The sequence below is a fragment of the Propithecus coquereli genome, unplaced genomic scaffold (assembly GCF_000956105.1).
Source record: "Propithecus coquereli isolate 6110/MARCELLA unplaced genomic scaffold, Pcoq_1.0 Scaffold676, whole genome shotgun sequence".
In the NCBI taxonomy this organism is placed as follows: Eukaryota; Metazoa; Chordata; class Mammalia; order Primates; family Indriidae; genus Propithecus; species Propithecus coquereli.
The window spans coordinates 139530-157585 of NW_012152796.1; the positions used below are offsets into that span (position 1 = coordinate 139530).

General features: G+C 58.4%; 1 protein-coding gene across 4 annotated transcripts; it reads right to left on the bottom strand.

Annotated features, from left to right (window-relative positions):
• Nucleotides 1–2533: 2533 nt before the first annotated feature.
• On the bottom strand, nt 2534–17414 carry GRK6 (G protein-coupled receptor kinase 6). 4 transcript variants are annotated; one of them, XM_012660742.1, is made up of 17 exons: nt 17209–17414; nt 13071–13166; nt 11971–12083; nt 11776–11853; nt 11379–11479; nt 10965–11057; nt 10790–10853; nt 10525–10665; nt 10102–10292; nt 9340–9377; nt 9166–9255; nt 7907–8115; nt 7693–7830; nt 4275–4412; nt 4059–4193; nt 3877–3878; nt 3290–3398 (listed from the first exon to the last, which is right to left on the bottom strand). In XM_012660742.1, the coding sequence occupies exons 1-17, from the start codon at nt 17258–17260 to the stop codon at nt 3290–3292; spliced, it is 1788 nt and encodes a 595-aa protein (XP_012516196.1). In that variant the 5' UTR covers nt 17261–17414. The 4 variants fall into 4 exon arrangements, with proteins under 4 accessions (XP_012516195.1, XP_012516194.1, XP_012516193.1 ...); XM_012660741.1 differs by lacking the exon at nt 3877–3878 and having other exon boundaries at nt 2534–3398; XM_012660740.1 differs by lacking the exon at nt 3877–3878 and having other exon boundaries at nt 3063–3398; nt 7693–7818; nt 7907–8139.
• Between the last annotated feature and the right edge of the window lie 642 nt (nt 17415–18056).

Below are 18056 nucleotides of genomic sequence, written 5' to 3' on the forward strand. Positions count from 1 at the left end.
GTGGTCATGACCTGGTGAGAATGGGAACTGCAACTAAGACCTTCAGAGCTGTCCTACATCCTTTTAATACTTTCTAAGTTAGCTGGAGAACAGTTCTGTCACTTACAACATTCCCATCGGGCTCGCATGCTGTAGGTGTGTGTAGTGTGTGTGCACGCAGGGGGCAGAAGCCCAGCCCCATTTAAACCACATGGATGGAAAATGGGCGGTTCCCAAAGGAAACTTGGGGTGCCATGACTTTCAAAGCTGGCCGTGGCCAGGCGTGATGGCGCACACCCATAATCCCAGCTACTCGGGAGGCTGAGGTGGGAGGACCACTTGAGCCCAGTGGTTTGAGACCAGCCTGGGCAACATCGTGAGACCCTATCTCAACTAAAAAAAGAAAGAAAAAAAGCTGGCTGTGTCTCACTGACCTCAGCTCCAGCCACTTCTTTCTTCCAACTGCCCCCATGCTCAGCCACTCCAGACCACTAAAGGCCATGCAGATGTGCTCCTCTCCCTGGAACATCCTGTGTCCTAGAGGGTACCAACTCTTAACACCTTCGTGGTCAAAGAGCCTATCCCGCTTGGTGTTGCCCCCAACCCCAGCCCCACCTGCTCTAGAGTCTCCTCTCCCACAGTGCCAATCACACTGGGTCCCCTGTTCCCGCACCTGCCTCCCTGCCAGACTGAGCTCCAAGCTGGCAAGGGCCTTATCCCCATCTGGGTCCCCAGCTCCCACCATAGAGCTGGGCTGAGAGGAGGTAGGTAAGCTTAGGGAAGGCTTGTTGGGAAATGAATTCTGGGAGGTTTCTCTGCCAAGGATCCACTGTGGTAAGAGCTGTAACGTGAGTTTAACCCTAGCCAAGAAGTTCCCCAATGCCTCCCTAGCCCAAGGACCAGCTTGGCCAGCAGGTCTGGATCCACTGTAGGCAGAGTGTCTCAGGGTCCTGCACGTCCACCTCGCATCCATTCACCTTTGCACACCTGCATTGATAACTACTTAACAGGCGCCACCCTCAGCCCCCCAACACAGCCTGAGGCAAACACATCTCAGGCTCCAACCTCAGGACACATGGGCAGTATCCAGCTTTTCCATTTTCTCCTGGCCGCCTCCCCACCCTGCAATGGCCACTTAACCAGCCAGAAGACCTTGAGCAAGCACAGCCCCCACGCCCCATCTCCCTGAAGTTGATGGGAAGCAGTGAGCACTCCACACAAGAGCTGGGCCGGCACGAAAGGCCCCTTCTGGCTGCCCTTGAGACAGCTGGTCAGCTTGGCACTCCCCCTGCACTTGAGAGTCCTGTGGTGACTTGGGGCTTCCAGGGGGCCAAATGGCTGCTTCAGTGGATTCTCATAGCTGCCCCAGAAGGTGATGGACACCCATCTTTCCAGACAAGGGCCTATGCGAAGCCAACTTGAAAAGTGGCCAGGCTGGGACTTGAACCCAGAACTGTCAACTCCAAAGTGCATGTAGCTTCTGCAGCACTGGGTGCCCAGCCCAGAGGCAAGGAACAAAACCTTATGGCAGTTACAGGCCATTCTTGGAGGGGCTGGGGACACTGGGAGGCTACAGAGCAGCAATGGGTTTACAAAACCTGGGAGAGATTTGTGGTCAGTAAGCTCTCACCCCCAAGTGTATGTGTAGGAGGGTCCCCTGGAAGGCTCTCCCCAGTCCCTCTCCCCCAGGTGAAGGCCGCCTTCAAGGCCTGGCTCAACCGCTAATCTTGAGATCCCTCCCTGGTGTCCCCACAGCCTTCTTCCCAGGATCACCAGCATCTAGGTCTTTGCCCGCCCACATTTTATGCTTCGAGGGCGAAACAGGATGGGTCTGATGCTTGTGCCTCATCCCCGGGCCAAGTCCATGGCTGGTGCCTAGGTGAGACAGACCCGGGGCAGATGTCCCTAACCGAGCTTCCAACCCACTCCCAGGCTGCTCCTAGTCCACACCTGGCAGCCACGCCACCTTGGCTGGGCCTGCCTTTGCAACACAGAGACAGATGGGACCCAGTGGGCACCCAAGGCCTCTTTCCTCAGGCCCCATCCCATTTCGGAAGTTGAGAAACCCACTGGGTGAGCCCAAAGGCCAACAAGGCCTGGTTGCCTGGAGAGGCTACCTCAAGGTCAGCCCTGGGGACTCTTGGGCTTCGGAAGGGCAGCACCCTGCCTCCTGCCAGGTCCACCTCCCGTCCCTTCCTACTTCCAGTTGGGCCAGGGAAGCAGGAAGAGCACGGGAGCACCAGAAGCAAGAAAGAGGCAGGCAGGGCCGCTGGCCGGGCTTGTGCTCGGACTGTATTCACACAGACACGTGGCAGCTTACACTGGACAAAATGAGTAAGAAAAATTGGCTTTAAATATGGAAAAACCAGGGCCCTGTAATCCCACGCTACCCTAACCGGGACAAGGAAGGACATCACAGTCTGGGAAGGGCCAGGGCTGGGGTCTAGGGCGTGGGCACAATCTCACCCTACCCCCTTCACACGCTCACGGATACACGCACACACACGCACACTCACGCACGCACCCCCCACACACAACAGGGAGGGGCGGATTATTGCTGGGCACGTGTCTGTTGTTACGAGGGGAGTCCAGAATGTCTGAGGGTTGGCCAGGGACACCCCCACCCATGGCCTAGGCTAGGGCATTTCTGAAAGAGGCATCTTCAGGACAAGGCCCAGCATCAGGGACGACGTGCCTGGGAGCTGGAAGGCAGAAGCAGACCCACCTAGGACAGGGGCTGGTGGGCCTCAGGCCAGCCAATCTCTGCTCACACTTTGGCATAGGCCTAGGGGACACAGAGGCCTCAGATCCAGCTCTGGCAAGCGCTGAAAGGGACAGCACTGGCTCCCAGAATGTGGCAGCCTGAGCCCAGCATGGCAAGGGCAGGTGTCTCACTCAGAGGCCGGTGGTGGCCAGCACAGTGCTGGGCATTGAGGGTCTAGTCCAGTCTTGGCCCATCCAAGCTGGGCCTGAGGAGCCTTGAGTTTGGCAGTGGCTCCTCCGCCAGCTCCCACTGTCCCAGCCAGGACCCACTGCCCTGGGGAGCTGGGGCAGAGGCGCCAGGTCTAGGGTGGGTTGCTATGTACATTCATACAAATACATAAATACAGAAAGCCCAGAGCTCTATGGAGAAGAGCTGAAGGGACGCACCTTTGTCCCAGCGAGGGCCCAGGCCATGCCAAACTCAGCCAGGCCGCAGCTGAGGGGCAGAGGACATAGGGGACAGCTCCGGCTGTTCCCCAGGCCATGACTCGAATGGACAATGGGGAAGACCACTGTGCAAAACTGTAAACAGCGCCCGGAGTAGCTGCTACCGCCAACTGCCGGTGGGGGCCTCAGGCTCGGGGCTAGAGGCGGGTGGGGAGCTCGAGGCGGGTGGGGAGCTCTTCCTCACTGTCGCTGCAGTTCCCACAGCAATCCTGGAGGGACGGGGAAGACACGGAGGGAGAGAGGCAGAGTGGGCACCATTAGCCACCAGGGCTGTCACACAGGGCCAGCCCCGCTAGAGCAGGCCAGGAGTTGCCCAAGGTCATGCTCTGGGGAAGGGGCTCCCCAGGAGGGGCCTGGAGCAGCAGCTCAGGCCACGCAAAGGTGGGCGTCAGTGCAGAGCCTGCTGGCAACAGACTGAAGGAGGTCTGGGTGGATCCCAGGGTCTGCCAGGGCCAGGCCTCCGCCTAGCCCTCTCCCTGGGGCCGGTGGAGGCAGAGCATGGGGATAAGACTAAGCAAGGCTGGCAGCTCAAAGGGGCCAGGGTACAGGGAACCGAAGCAGTGGGCAGGGGAGGGGACGGGCACCAGACTTCTTTCTCCCACATCTTGCCTCTGCCATGGAAGGGCTGCCCGTGGCTCCCCGAGGCCAGGCAGCAAGGCCAACCCACGGGGAGCCCACACTGCTCACCTCTGGAAAGAGAAAAGAGGCCATGAGCCCAGCCAGGGGTGGGGGACAGGTGGGAATGAGGCCAGAGGCCCTGGGCACCGCGGACGGGGCTAGAGGATGCGCATGCGGGCACCAGGTCTGCCTCCCACCCACTGTCCCCTGGAGCCAGCTGGGGGCCCAGGCAGCACAGTGCTGGGGCTCACCTGGCGGCTGAAGAGTCTCTGCAGCAGCCCCTTCTTGGGGGGTGCAGGCGGCTGGCCCTTCCAGTCCAGGTCTGGGGGAACTGAGCCATCCAGCGCAAAGACATTGAGCTCCTGGAAGCACTCAGTCTCCACCATCTGCTGAGGAAGAGGCAGCTGTGAGGACTGCCCCAAGGGCCGCCCCCCAGAGCCCAACCCACCAGCAGAGTGGGCCCCCACCTCATTCTGCCAGGGAATGGGCACACTGCCTGTGGCAAACTTCTGGTAGAAGTCCTGGTCGGTGGGCTCCAGCTCCACGCCCTTCACTGTGGAGAACTGTTCGATGTCCAGAACATCCTTGCAGTAGATGGCCTGGGGCTGGGGGTGGAGGGAGAGGCAGCGGTGGATAGGAAGCACACACAGAGGAAGGCAAGCCTGAGTCTTGCTGTGGCCTTGGACTGGTGCTGCCTTGACACCAGCAGCTCTCTGGTTTGGAGTCAGAAGCCAGGAGCCACATGCACTTCCTAAGCATGGCAGCCCTTCTCTCCGAAGCCCCATCTCCCCCTGTGTAGACCAGGACTGTTACCGTCCCTCACTGCTCAGTGACTGCATGAGACTGTAAAGGCCAGTGCTGGGAGCCCCTCCTCACGCACATGGATCTCTGGGTGTGCAGCTGGAACGGGGAGAGCAGGCTGAGTCTCGCTCGGCTGGGCCTCCTCGGCTAGGCCTGCCACGTCTGGGGCTTGCTCTGTCCCCTCTCCCAGCCAACCGGACAACTGGCAGTCTCCCACCGCTCCAACCCCAGGCCCCTGCTGAGCCCACCTGAGCTCCAGGAGGCCACTTTCTTTTTCCTCTTGACATTGTTTTCCAAATCCCTCTATTAAGGATGCCAATTAAAATATCATCATCATGGGCTGGGCACAGTGGCTCACGCCTGTAATCCCAGCACTTTGGGAGGCCGAGGCAGGAGGATCGCTTGAGGCCAGGAGTTCAAGACCAGCCTAGCAACATAGCAAGACCCTGTCTCTACAAAAAACAGAAAAATTAGCCTGGTGTGGTGGTGCGCACCTGTAGCCCCAGCTATTTTGGAGGCTCAGGTGGAGGATTGCCTGAGTCCAGGAGTCAGAGGTTGCAGTGAGCTATGACGATGCCACTGCACTCTAGCCTGGGTGGCAGAACAAGACCCTGTCTCTAAAAAAATTTTTTTGAAAATATTATCATCATGTACAATGGTACAGCTGCTTTGGAAAACAGTCCGGCAATTCCCCAAAAGTTTAAACATAGTTACCACATGACCTAGTAATTCTACTCCTAGCTATATACCCAGGGAAATGACATCTAGCCACACAAAAACTTGTGTCTGAATGTTCATAGCAGCATTATTCACAATAGCCAAAAAGTGGAAACAACTCCTAATGTCTATCAATGCTTATGAATAAATAAGCAAAATGTGGTATTTTCTATACAATGGAATATTGTTCAGCCTTAAAAAGGAATGAAGTGCTGACACCTGCTACAACATGAATGAACCTCGAAAACATTGTGCTAAGCAAAGTAAGTGGGATACAGAGGGCCACGCAGGACTGCACACGTGTGAAACGTCCAGAACAAGCACACGTACAGAAACAGATGGCAGATGAGTGACTAACGGGCCGGGGGGAGGGAAGAATGAGGAATGACTGCTAAGGGTATGGGGTTTTTTGGGGGCGCTGGTGATGAAAATATTCTAAGATTTGTTGAGGTGATGGTGCACAACTCTGAGATCCTACAAAGCCAATGAACTGTATACTTTCAATGGGTGAATTGTATGGTAGTGAATTAAATCTCAATAAAACTGTTAAAAAATATACCATCATCAACCTTGCTTTTCATCTCCTGCTTCTGAAAAGTTAAATTCCAGGGCACAGATTTTATTCCTAACTCTGAATGGCAGATCCAGAGGCAGTGCGACTGTTTTGGTTAAATGAGATCATGTGCACAAACGGCAGTAACAAACACGAGCAGCAGTACCAGCCTGACAGAGGCTGAGGAAAGTCAGGCTCACTGGGTTCAAGTGCCTGTGACAACCACCCTTCGGGGTCCCAGTGAGGCCGGAGTGAGGCAGTCATTCAGAGGCACAGGCCCCGGCTGGCCTCCCCACTCCCCAGGCCTCACATTCCTGCCCCAAATCCCCCAAAGGTCCCCTGTCTCGCTTAGAATGTGTCCAGCCCTCTGCACCTGCACAGGCTGACTGCCGCCACGCAGGCCTCCTGGCCCTGCCTCGGAACTGCAAGGCCTGGCTATTCCCTCTCCCTGGAACGCTCAACCCCCAAACCTTGGCACGGCTCTCTCCTTCACATATTTCACGTTTTTGCCTAACCATCCGCTCATCAGAGACCACCCTGTCTAAAAATACCGCCCCCCCTCATTTTCTGCCTTCTTCTGAGCCCGCTTTAGTTTTCTTTGTCACACTTAAGGTTACCTGAAATTCTTTCTCATTTATTGGCTCATTTGGGTATGTCTCCCCACTACAACTTAAGAGCAGGACAGGGTCCTGTAGATCTCAGTATTCCCAAGGTCTGGGACACAGGGGCACTTAGGTATTTGTTGAATGAATAAACAGACGTGTGTGGTGGACAGTCATCAACTTGGCCCGCACATCACCTCTGGGTCTCCCCGGTGCTCCCAGTGAACTGTCAATCATAGGACCCAGTCCTCATGGATATGGGAGGGGCCAGCACATGACCTAATCTTGGCCAACCGGAAATTTCTCTGCGACTTTACATACAGAGAAGCCTGAATTCAGTGGATGGGGAACAGTCAACAGGTTGAAGCAGAGACAAGAGGTAGAGAGCTCTGGGAACACAGCATGAAACCCTGGTGTTGGCCCTACTCTCAGACTTGCCGGCCAAATGAACCAATAAACTCCATGTTGGGCTCAAGTGAGTTTGAGTTGGGTTTCTGCCACTTGGAATCTGATGACTGGAGGACATTCTTGCCTGCTGGCTGCCTGACCCACAGAGATGCTCAGTGAACATGTGGGACTCTGTAAGGGCGAGTGTCCCACACACAGAGGGGCGATCAGCTCAACAACCCCTGCTGCAACAGCATCTGGTTTCTCTCTGGGGAACCGACCTCTCCACTCGCAGTGGTTCGGGCGGGCACAGGATCCAGGTGTGGCCAGTGAGGGCCTCTGAGCTATCAGAGGCAATGAGCACCAGCCTTAACACTTTTTCCCCCCTTTAGGATTTCTTTTGAAATTATTGGGCAAGAGGTACTCTTTGTCTACTGGGGTGGCCAAGCTGGAGAATGGGGGCCTGAACTGCTGGGGGCCACCACTGCCACAGCCTGGAGAGAGCTGCTCCAAAGTGAAGACTACGTGTTAGACGGTACAGTGGGGAGTGGGGGGAAGATGGGGGAAGCGATAAAGAGAGAGAGCTCCTATATCACTGTGGAAGCCCCGTCCAGGTATGCCAAAGGCTGGACCAAGCCTGGGGCTTTTAATTTTTGTGAGCTAATTTTTGAGCTATTTTTGTGAATTATCCTTTTTTTTTTTTTTTGGCTAAGCCACTAGATTGAGTTTTCTGACACTTGCACTGGAAGTGTCCTGGCCAATATTCCAAGCCCCCCAAGCCCCGGTCCCGGCTTGGCCCTGCCCCTGCAGGCAGGTGGCACTCACGTCAGGCTTGAAGGGTGGCTCCAGCATGCCAGCTCCCAGCCGCTTGAAGTTCAGCTTCTTGAAGAGGGGGTGCTCCTTCACCTCACGGGCGCTGCCCCCACGACATCCCAGGCGCTCTGCGGGGTCCTTACAGAGGAGCTGTGGCAGGGCAGGGGCAGTGGGTGGGTGGGAGAGGTGCGCCCACCCCCAGCCCTGGCTGGGCAGCCGTCAGTACCTGGGAGCAGAGCGAGCGGGCCTGCGGGGAAAAGCGCTCGGAATACTCCTCGGGCACCTCCTTCACCAGCCGCTCCACCTCCTCCCGCTTGATCTTCTTTTTCCTCTGCTGGAAGGGCGACTGGCCTGCGATCATCTCGTACAGGAGGCAACCCAGCGCCCACCAGTCAGGGCTGAACGTGTACCGCTCGTTCTTCACCACCTCCGGAGCTGGCGGGTGGCATGGGGTTAGGGCTAGGCGGGAGGCGGGGAGCAGACCCTCAGGCCCCAGGAATGCCCAAGCGCGTTCAGTCAGGGATCCACTCAAACACCCACTGGCCAGGTAGGCGGCGGTGGCGGTTTGGCGGGGTCCCCACCGAGGACAGCTCATGGGAGTCAGAGGGAGTGGATGTGGCCCCAAGGGAGGCCACACCCACGATGCCCAGTCTGAGATTTTTCAAGAGGAGCCAGGAATCGGCACTTTTTATGATATGCTGTGTGCTGTCTGGCTTACTAAATGTTGGCAACCAATTCAAATTGTTCTAAAAACAATTTGATTTAAATACAAATGTAGGCCGAACTGGGCCCACGTGGCTACCAGTTTGCAACTTCTGGATTTAACATCAGAGAGAAGAGAGAAGGAGGAAACTCCTATTTTCTGAATACCTCCTACCTGCCAGGGCAGTCACGTGGGGAAGTTTCCCTCCAGTACATCTTTTCATCTTTAAGGCAACCCCCGAGAGGCAGGTATGACGATAGCTTTCTAGTCCAACAAAGTGAGGCTGGGAGAAGTGGAGTGTCTGTCTGGCTCAAGGCCACACAACAGGCAAGAGGTGGCACCTACAGAGCCAGGATTCTGTCTACTTTGTCACAACGTCCCCAAGGGGACTATGGGACCACATCCTGGCCCCTCCACTGGCCCCCTCCACAGACGGGCATGCCCACTCCAAGCATGGGAAGTTTGGGGGCAGGCAGCGCTGAGGCCACGGAAGCAGGTTTGAGTCCCTCTCCTCCAATTGCGGGTAGCCAGCCCCAGTGGATGGAGAGAGACTCATGTGAACTAGGGGCTGATACGTATGTAGTGAGTGAATCATGAGGTCCAAACTGTGTGGGACCCTGGCGTAGCGTTGGTCTCCCAATCTATAAAAGGGGAAGGTCAGCACGGGTCCTTTCTACTGAGGCAGGGAGGCACGGGAGACTCCCAAACAGGAGTAGGTGGGGTCGGGCCTGAGACAGTGAGGGGACCTGGGGGGACAGGGGCCAGTACAGGGGGAGACTCACCCATGTAGCCCACAGTGCCCACACGGCCTTTGATCGTCTGGCCCTCGGGCACGTGCACGGCCAGTCCCAGGTCAGAGATGCGGATGTGGCCTGAATGTAGGAGAAACAGGTGGGCCCGTCAGCAGGCCAGGCCTCCCCATCTCACCCCACCCCTCCCTGGGTCTTCCCACCAACCGTGGTCATCCAGAAGGATGTTCTCTGGCTTCAGGTCCCTGTGGGGAGAGAAGGGCAAGGGCAGACGCTGATCAGCTTGCCAGGGAGCCACCCGCCATCCTGGGATCAGATGTGGAGCAAGATGCACGACCCGTTCTCTGCCAGGGCGACAGACAGCCTGGACTCATGGGAGCAGGGACCTTCAGAGCCAGGACTCCCAGGACTCCAGGAGGGGCCTCGCTCACCCCTGGTGTTGAGGAGCTCCCTGCCCTTTGGTGGCTGACTCTAGTGTTCCTCTCTTTCAAATGGGGCTCTTCATCCGCCCCTCATGGGGCTGCTGTGAGGCTCACATGAAGTCACTGCTGATAACAATCACAGCCACAGCTCTCCACTGCCAAGGGCTATGCGCCAGGCTCTGTGCCAGGAACTTTTTTTTTAACCACCTTATCTCACTGGGCCCCTACAACAATCTGGGAGGTAGGAATTATAGTTTCTGTTTCCCAGAAAAGAAAATAGTATTGGGAGCAGGGAGCTGACTAGCCCAAGGTCACACAGAGACGGTGACCAAGTAGGGATTCCCATATGGGTCAGCTGGACCCCAAAGCCTGGGTCTGAGCCGCTCACGTCTGCCTGGTATGTGGGTACTGCTGGCCCCCCACTCTCCCACCTCACCCCCACCCCCACCAGCACCGGCTTGATGCCTGGCCACAGCCCCAGCAATAGCCTTCTGCTGTCTGTCCTGCCCGGCTGCAGTCATGGGCAGGGCAGGGCCAAGGCCCCCACCTGTACACAATGCGCTCCCGGTGCAGGTCCTCCAGGCCACAGCAGATCTCGGCAGCATAGAAGACGGCCCTCGCTTCAGGGAAGCCAGCCTGGCCCATATGGTAGATGTGGAACTTGAGGTCGCCTCCGTTCATCAGTGTCAGCACCAAGCACAGGGCGTCCTTGGTCTCATAGGCATAGGCCAAGCTCACCTGTGGCCGAGGGGACCCGAGCCCTCAGGCAGGAGCTGCCAGGCCACCTGGTGGCAGGCTAACACCAGCCACCCAAAAGGTCCTTCTTGGTGCCACTCCTTGGGGTCGAGCCTGCTCCCCAGGCCTGGTGTCAACACCCCAACCGCCCTTCCCAGCAGCACTCGCCGGAGCGGGCGGGGCGGGCAGCAGCCCGCGTGGCCGAGGGAGGGAGAGGTCTCCTTTCTGTACTTACTACAAACCTACTGTTCACTTTCTCCAGGATCTGCTTCTCGTTGAGCGCCATGGCCTCCCCCTTCCGCTTCTTGATCCGCTTCTTCTCCAGCTTCTTGCAGGCGTACATCTTGCCTGTTGCCCGCACCTGGCAGGCGCACACCTGTGGCCAGGGTAGAGAGGACACAAGGGGGCCAGCTATGCCCTTGCTGGGGGTGCAGCAGCTGGTCCAGGGGCCACCCTTCTCACCCTGTGCACTCAGCCAGGGGTGCTGCCTGCCCACTCACCTCCCCAAAGCCGCCTTTGCCCAGGACTCGGTACTGCCTGAAGGTGTTTTTGGTCACCGGCTGCCTATGGGCACAGGGTGGGGAAGCAAACACCAGCTGAGCAGAAGCCCAAGGCCCACGAAGAGGCCTGGCAACCTGGCCTGGCGTGGCCTGGCCCAGCCTTTAAAGAGCTCACCTTTCTAGCCACTTCCACTGCAGGAAACGGTTGAAGTAGATGCTGTCGAGGTAGTCAGCAAAAGGGGCCATGCTCAGGTACTCGTGGGTCAGCCTGTTGAGGGAAGGAAGGCCCAGCTCGCTGGTCAGCCCTGACACCCCAGGCTCTCGGCTCGCTGGGTCTCCCATTGTGTGCGTGCTCAGCCCACAAGGCAGCACCCTCGAGCAAGCCTCCCGCTAACCTACCAAGCAGACACACATCCCTGCTGAAGCTGAGGATGCTACTGAGATGGGAGCAACCTGCCAAGGTCACACAGCAGGGCCAAGTGCAGCGCAGGAAGCTGAGCTCCCTCGCCAGCCATTGTTCACGGTCTTTCTGACCCACAAGAGCCCGCTCCTCTGGGCACAGTCCAGGGCTGTGGGCAGGGGGGCTTACCGGGTGAGCTCCTGGAAGAGGTCTTTGCAGGGGCCCTGCTCCAGCTGCTGGGCGCAGTTAGTCACCAGCTGTCGAGGGACCTCAGGGATGAGGTCAGGACCCTAGGGACAGGCCACAGACAGGTCAGTGCAGGGGGCTCCCATGGATGGCTGGATGTCAGATATCTGAGGCCAGTGGTGCGCCAGCTGGCCAGGTTGCTGAACTCCCTTTCTGAGGCAGGGTGAAGCAGAGCTGCTGGCGGGCTGCCCCGCCCCAAGCCCGGCCGGGCCCTGGGGCTGCATGCCTGTGATGCTGCCTGGAGCAGCTCCAGGGCATTCTCTGCCCAGGCTGTGGTCACTCTTCTCCCTGTCACTGAGCTCCACCCCTGGCTGTCATCTCTCCATCACAGCTCACTCACCGTGTGGCTCAGAAAATTCTGCATTAGCCGCCGCCCACACGCCTTCCGCTTCTCATCGGGGGTCACTTCATACTCCGCCTGCAGGGTGGGAGGCACAGAGGCTTGGGGTCGGGCTGAGCAATGGGTGTGGGGAGATGGGATACACAGAGCCTGGGACCTCTGCCCACCCTCGGTGCTGGGCTGGGCTGCACTCACCACCCCATCCAGGAAGGCAACACAGCGGGTCAGCTCGGGCCTCGTCGCACAGAACTCACGGAACAGCAGGCGCCCGATGGGCTGCCGCTCACACAGGTTGTGGTAGTCGCGCTCTGCGGGCAGAGATGGAGCTGCTGGGCTCACAGCCCTGGAGCCCGCTGGCAGGGTGCTCCTGGCCACACCAGCAGACCCTGGGCCCCAGCAACAGCTTCCAGCCCTGCAGTGCTGCGGCCATTATCTCCTTATGAGCCCTTGCCACAACTCTGAGGTGGGCCCTACTGTTATTCCCAGCATAGCTCAGGACTATGAAGCCCAGAGAGGTTAACTGACTAGTTCAATGTCATCCAGCCAGGAGTCTGGTTCCAGAGCCCAAGCCTCTATACCCTCCTCTTCGTTGTCCCCCGGTTCACATGACTTGCATATGTCACAGTGCTGGAGCTGGGTGTGGTCTGTGAGGTTCCGGCCCAGCCTGGCTGGGGCCAGGCCCACACCTGCTGCTTGCCTGGCGAAAGTATGAGAGGAAGCTGTGGCTTCCGGCGTGCTCTGAGCAGGGCCTCCTCCCCAGGAGGTGGAAGCAGCCACGATACATTCTTTGCCCACGTGCCATCGGAGGGGCCTGAGCCACCTTGGGTGCTGCTCAAATCTGGGGCCTTGGCTAAGATAAGTCTGGGCCCTTCTGTTCCCTCCCAGAAGCAACCCCATCACACTGCCCAAGCTGGGGGCTTCCGGTCAGGGCTCTGCTGGCACCACCAGAGCTGGGTGCCCAAGGCAGTCGACCTGTGGCCCCTCAGCATCCTCTGTCCTGTAGGCCTGCTCAGCCTGGCTCTTCCTTCCTCAGCTTCTCTCAGGCCACCCCTACTTGCCCCCGCCCTACTCTCCACACCCACCTCAGCCGCCCCCGCAGTCCCTGTGTGCGCTTCGCCCTTCACCCATTCTGAGCCCAGGAACTGAAACTGTGCTGGGTGGTGCAGCCTCCATCTTTCTGCTCACCGACACTCCCAACCCTGCCCCTTTGCCCCAGGGCATGGTCTCAGGGGAGGCTCCCCCAACACCAGCAGGGCCTCTCACCCCAGCACCCCTAGTCTCCACCCAGGTCTCACCGAGGCTGAGCCGCAGCTCTTCGCACTGGCTGATGTGGGGGAACTGTAACATCTGCCGCCATTTCTTGCTTTTGCCTTTGCGATTCCCGCCACCACCTGTGGGAGCAATCAGGCACTGGGTCTCAAGTCCTGCCCCACTGCCTCCCCTGGACCCTCAGTGTGGTCCACAGGCCTTCAAAGCCCAGCCAAGGCATAGCCCATACCAGGAGGCACCTTGGGCCTTCCCTCTCCACGCTCCGGCATGCCCTTGCTGTGTTCTGGGCACACATGGTCCACCTGGGCCTTCTTGCTAGGGTCTCCTGGGCTGGGAGAGCCAGGAGGGCCAGTGGGGCCACTGAGGGGAGGAGGGTGTTCCACATAGCTCCAGCAAGGGGTCCAGCCTCAGCTGCTTCCCACCAGGTAGGGGTTCCCCAGATGCAGAGAGTAGAGAAGGGTATCACAGTGGTGGGAACTGTGTAAGTCAAGGCCGGGAGGGAGAGATTCTAGGACATGTGGGGTACACTGAGGCAGAGGGCAGCCTGGCACCGGGGAGGCTCCCAGGCCTCTATCAGAGGGCCCCACATTAGAGCTATCAGAGGCTCAAGTGAGGTGGGGGCAGGTGGGCTGGCACTCGGGACCCCTTGCCCTACATACAAGGGCTTCCCTGGCCCTGATGCCTGCCTGGTTTTAACTAGCTGAGCCCCCATCTGTAGCTGCTGAGATCACAGGAGCAGCCCAAATGCCTACAGAGCCCAACAGGTATGGTAAATGTGGGCCAGATGTGGGACAACAGGGAGTGGTGGGGAGTGTGGTGAACTGGACTGGTGAATGCCCCTGTAGGAGGGGCAGCTGCAACACCCCTCCAGTGATTGCCTGATTGTTGCTAGGTAGGCTTTGGGCTCAGTGTGGCCAGCTCTTCTGATTTTTCAATGGCAGCTGGAAATCCAGACTGATACATAAAATATTGGTTCCTATTTAATTTTAAAAGTAAAAATTAAAAAACTCACTGTAGGCCGGGCGCGGTGGCTCACACCTGTAATCCTAGCACTCTGGGAGGCCGAGGCGGGAGGATCGTTTGAGCTCAGGAGTTCTTGACCAGCCTGAGCAAGAGCGAGACCCCGTCTCTACTAAAAATAGAAAGAAATTGGCTGGACAACTAAAAATATATAGAAAAAATTAGCCAGGCATGGTGGCGCATGCCTGTAGTCCCAGCTACTCGGGAGGCTGAGGCAGGAGGATCGCTTGAGCCCAGGAGTTTGAGGTTGCTGTGAGCTAGGATCATGCCACGACACTCTAGCCCGGGCAACAGAGTGAGACTCTGTCTCAAAAAAAAAAAAAAAAAAAAAAAACCCACTATAGCCAAATAAATAAAATGTGTCAGAGAGCTAGCAAGATATGGTCTGTGGCCACCAGGCTGAGAATGGTGGAAGGGGCCTGAGTCTTGGAGTTCCACAGATCTGGGTTTGAGTCTTCAATGCACACTTTAGGCCCATTGCTTGCTGTTTGTGAACCTCCATTTCTCCAGGTCTCCATTACCTCCAGAGGTGCTGTGAGGGTGAACAGGAGAGTCTGTGTCCAGCACCCAGTAGGGTTGTGGCAAGAGGTGGGCCCAGCTCCATCAACTCAGTGGTGACCCCAGGCACCCATTTTCCCTTGCCTGACCTCAGTTCCCCTCCATTTTCCAGCCCTGTTTCCATCTTGCCTGGGTGGAGGCAGGTGGTGCAGGGGGATGAGCTGCCCTCTAGGGAGTGGGCAGGACTGGGTACCTTGATGGCCCTGACCTAAGCTGCCTGGAGGAGGAAGTGTTGCAGGGGCCCATTGAGAAACCTGCTAGCGGCCTCCTGCAGCCTGCAGCCTTGCACCCTGCATATCCCACTGTCATTGCCTCACTGGGAGTGAGCAACAGACCCCCACCCCCAACCCCGGGCAAGGCCTCCCCAGAAGGGGAACTCCTCCGCCACCCACCCAGGTCCCTCACTCAACCCTCCATCCGCCTAACTCCCCCCACCAGTTACTTCCTCCTCCCCCTCCTCCCAAGCCACATCAAGGCGTCAGTGAAGAGTCACATTCAAATATCCTGTCCTGGGCTGCAGTCAGTGGGGCTCCTCCCCACTCTGCCCTGGCCCCCTCCCTGTGCCTCTGGGTGCCTGGGAAGGAAGGAGGACTGAACGAGGGCTCATAGCCCCAGTGTCGACCCTTTCTTTCCTCACAGCAACTCTGCCAGATCAGGCCCAATTTCATGAGAAAACTGAGGCCCTGAAATGAAGAATCAATTTGCCCAAGATCAGAGAGCCTGGGGGTGACAGTGGCAGGATTCATACACAGCTCCCCACAACCCAAGCTCCTTTCCCACCCCTAACATGCCTGGCATCTATTAGGTGCCAACTGAATACATATACCAAGGGTTCCTGAACCACTTAGGGCCTCTGATCACTTAGGAAGCTGGCAAACGCCCCGGCCCCAAGCTGTTAGCCAGCTCATGAAATGATTCTGATGCAGCCAGTCCATGGGCCTAGTTCAGGACTCAGTGACAATCGGGATTTTCTTTAGTCTTCATGTACCATCCCAACCATTCCACAAAAAAGGATACTAAAGATCAGAGAGAAGAGACTTGACTACAGTCATGCAGGTGGGAAGGGCAAAGCCAGTTTGGGGTAAGGGTTCTCTAGTGGAGGCACCAGTCCCCAGTCTGGCCACACCACCCTGTGCCTTGCCCATGGCCTGACAAACCTTGTCTGAAGGCACCCACATTCTCTGGCCAGGCAAGGCAGTGCCCCCAGCAGGCCTGAGGCCTGAACTGGCTATAGTTCTAGGGAGGGAGGCCTGGCTGGGCTCTCCCCACCCCTCCTCCCTGGCTGGCTAGATGACGAGGCAGAACAGTATCTGCAGATGCCCCCAGAGGCTGGGAGGAAGGCCTAGCCCCTGGACTTGATAAGGGACAGGAGATAGGACAGGCTCCCTGGTCACTAAGCACCCAGCCTGCTGTGCCCATTTCCAGGCAGCACCTGACCAGGGTGGGCAGGGGGTACCAGGTGTGGTGGCCAGCTGGGGCTCCTCTGGGCTTCCTACAGACTGGCTAGGCATCCCATGTCCTAGGCCTGGGTCAACTACAATCTTGCTGTGTGACCTGGCACTAGTCCCTGGTCCAAGCCTCAGTTTCCCACCTGTAAAATGGGCAGAAAGGTGAAGCAGGTGCCTCTTTCAGCCTGAAAGCCCAGCAAAGAGTGGAAAAACTGCCTTGATCTCCCTGCCTTAGAGTTCCTAAAAGAAAAGTCTTGTTCGCTGCTGGTTCCCTAGCACCAGGACATGGTGGGGCACAGAGTGGGTGTCCAGTGATCATGTTACTTAGATGGGCTGTGGCAGGTGAGGGGCAGACTGACCACAGGGCAGTGAGGACCAGGTCTGGACCTTCGGTGTCCCCAGGACCCTCACAGAGCAGATGCCTGACAACAGCTGGGGTGGGGGCCATGAGGAGTTCCACACACACTCAGCTCACCAGACTGGCTCCCCCAGCCAGGCCTTTGCACTTACAGTCCTCACAGCCCCGCATGCTGGGCACTCGATTATGTCTGTTCCTGTTAGCCCCACTAGACCGTGCGCTTTCTGAGGGCAAAAATTGTGACCCATTTAGCTCTGTCCTCAGTGTCCTGAGGCACCAAGCAAGTGGCAGTGGTACTGGTAGCATTTGTGACCAGGAGTTTCCCCAAGTCAGGCAGGCTGTGCTATGCAGAGGCTGTGTTCATTCATTCTCCAACCTTTACCTAACACCAACTTTGTGCCGGTCCAGGCTCGGCGCCGGAGCCTGGGCCCAGGGCACGTGGGGCATCTTCTCACCTCTCACCTGAAACAGGCCTCAGAGAGGCTCTCCCGCGGCTCAGGTCCCACCCTCTTCCTTCCTCTCTCCTTCCCTCATCCCTTCAACCCCCCCTCCTCCGCCGCCAGGGCGGCTGCCTGACCCCCGCCCCTCCTGGGCCCGGGATCCCGGGGGCAGGTGCGGAGGAGGAAGACTACGGGCCGGAAGGGCGCGTGTCTGCACTGGGTGCGGGTCGCGGAGCCCGCAGCGCGAGAGGATCAGGCAGCTGGGGCGCCCCGCCGAGCTAAGAGGCCGCGCGCCCGCGCTACCCGCACCCGGGCCCGACCGCCCGCCCGGCCGCCTCACCTTCTCGGGCCTTGAGTAGCACCGTGTTTGCTACGATGTTCTCGAGCTCCATGGGCAGCGGCGCCGCCTGGCCCGCTGGGCTGCGCCGCTGGCCGGGATCAAGCGCGAGAGCCGGGCCCGGATGGCGATCAGCGGGGCTCGGCTCGGCTCGGGTGGCAGTGACCGCGCCGCGGCCTCCGGGGCCTCCCCGGCCGCCGCCGCCCGCCGCGCACTCTCCGCCCCCTCCCGGGGCCACCCGGGCGCCCGGCCCCGCCCCGCCTTCTGTTTACTTTACTCGACCAATAACCAGGAGGACTCTCCCCGCGCCGTCTTCCCATTAGCCTGCCTTTTCATCATCCCCCGCCCCTTGAGCCAGGGATTCGCTCAAAGAAGTACGGGGGCGGGACTAATTACGTCATCTCTTCCTGGTTGGTCTGCGAGCAGGGTTCAGCCCCCAGGTTCGAATTTCTAGGCTTTCGTAGGATACCCAACTGCCAATTAGGGACGAGCCCTCCGCTGAGACGGCGGAGGTGGATCCTCTGGGTCACGCCCAAGGAACCGGATTTATGATTGGATGAAGTGAACGTCGGTTATTCCGAGCAATGCATCCTGATTGGGCCATCAGCTGGGGGTGTGGTCCGATGCCTTAGGCTAGCTGATGACTTTTCTAGGGTTTTGTTGAGGATGGGCTCGGTATTGGGCTTCAGCGGGCGGGCCGCGAGCTTGTTTAGTCCATTTGTCCAGCCGAATTCCCTCGGGTCGGTCCATCCTGGAGAGTGGACATCGGAAGCGGGGAGAGGTCCAGAAGAGGCTGGCGACCTCCCCAAGCGGTTCCCCGACCTCCCGCCCTGCCCCCGCAGCCGGATGTT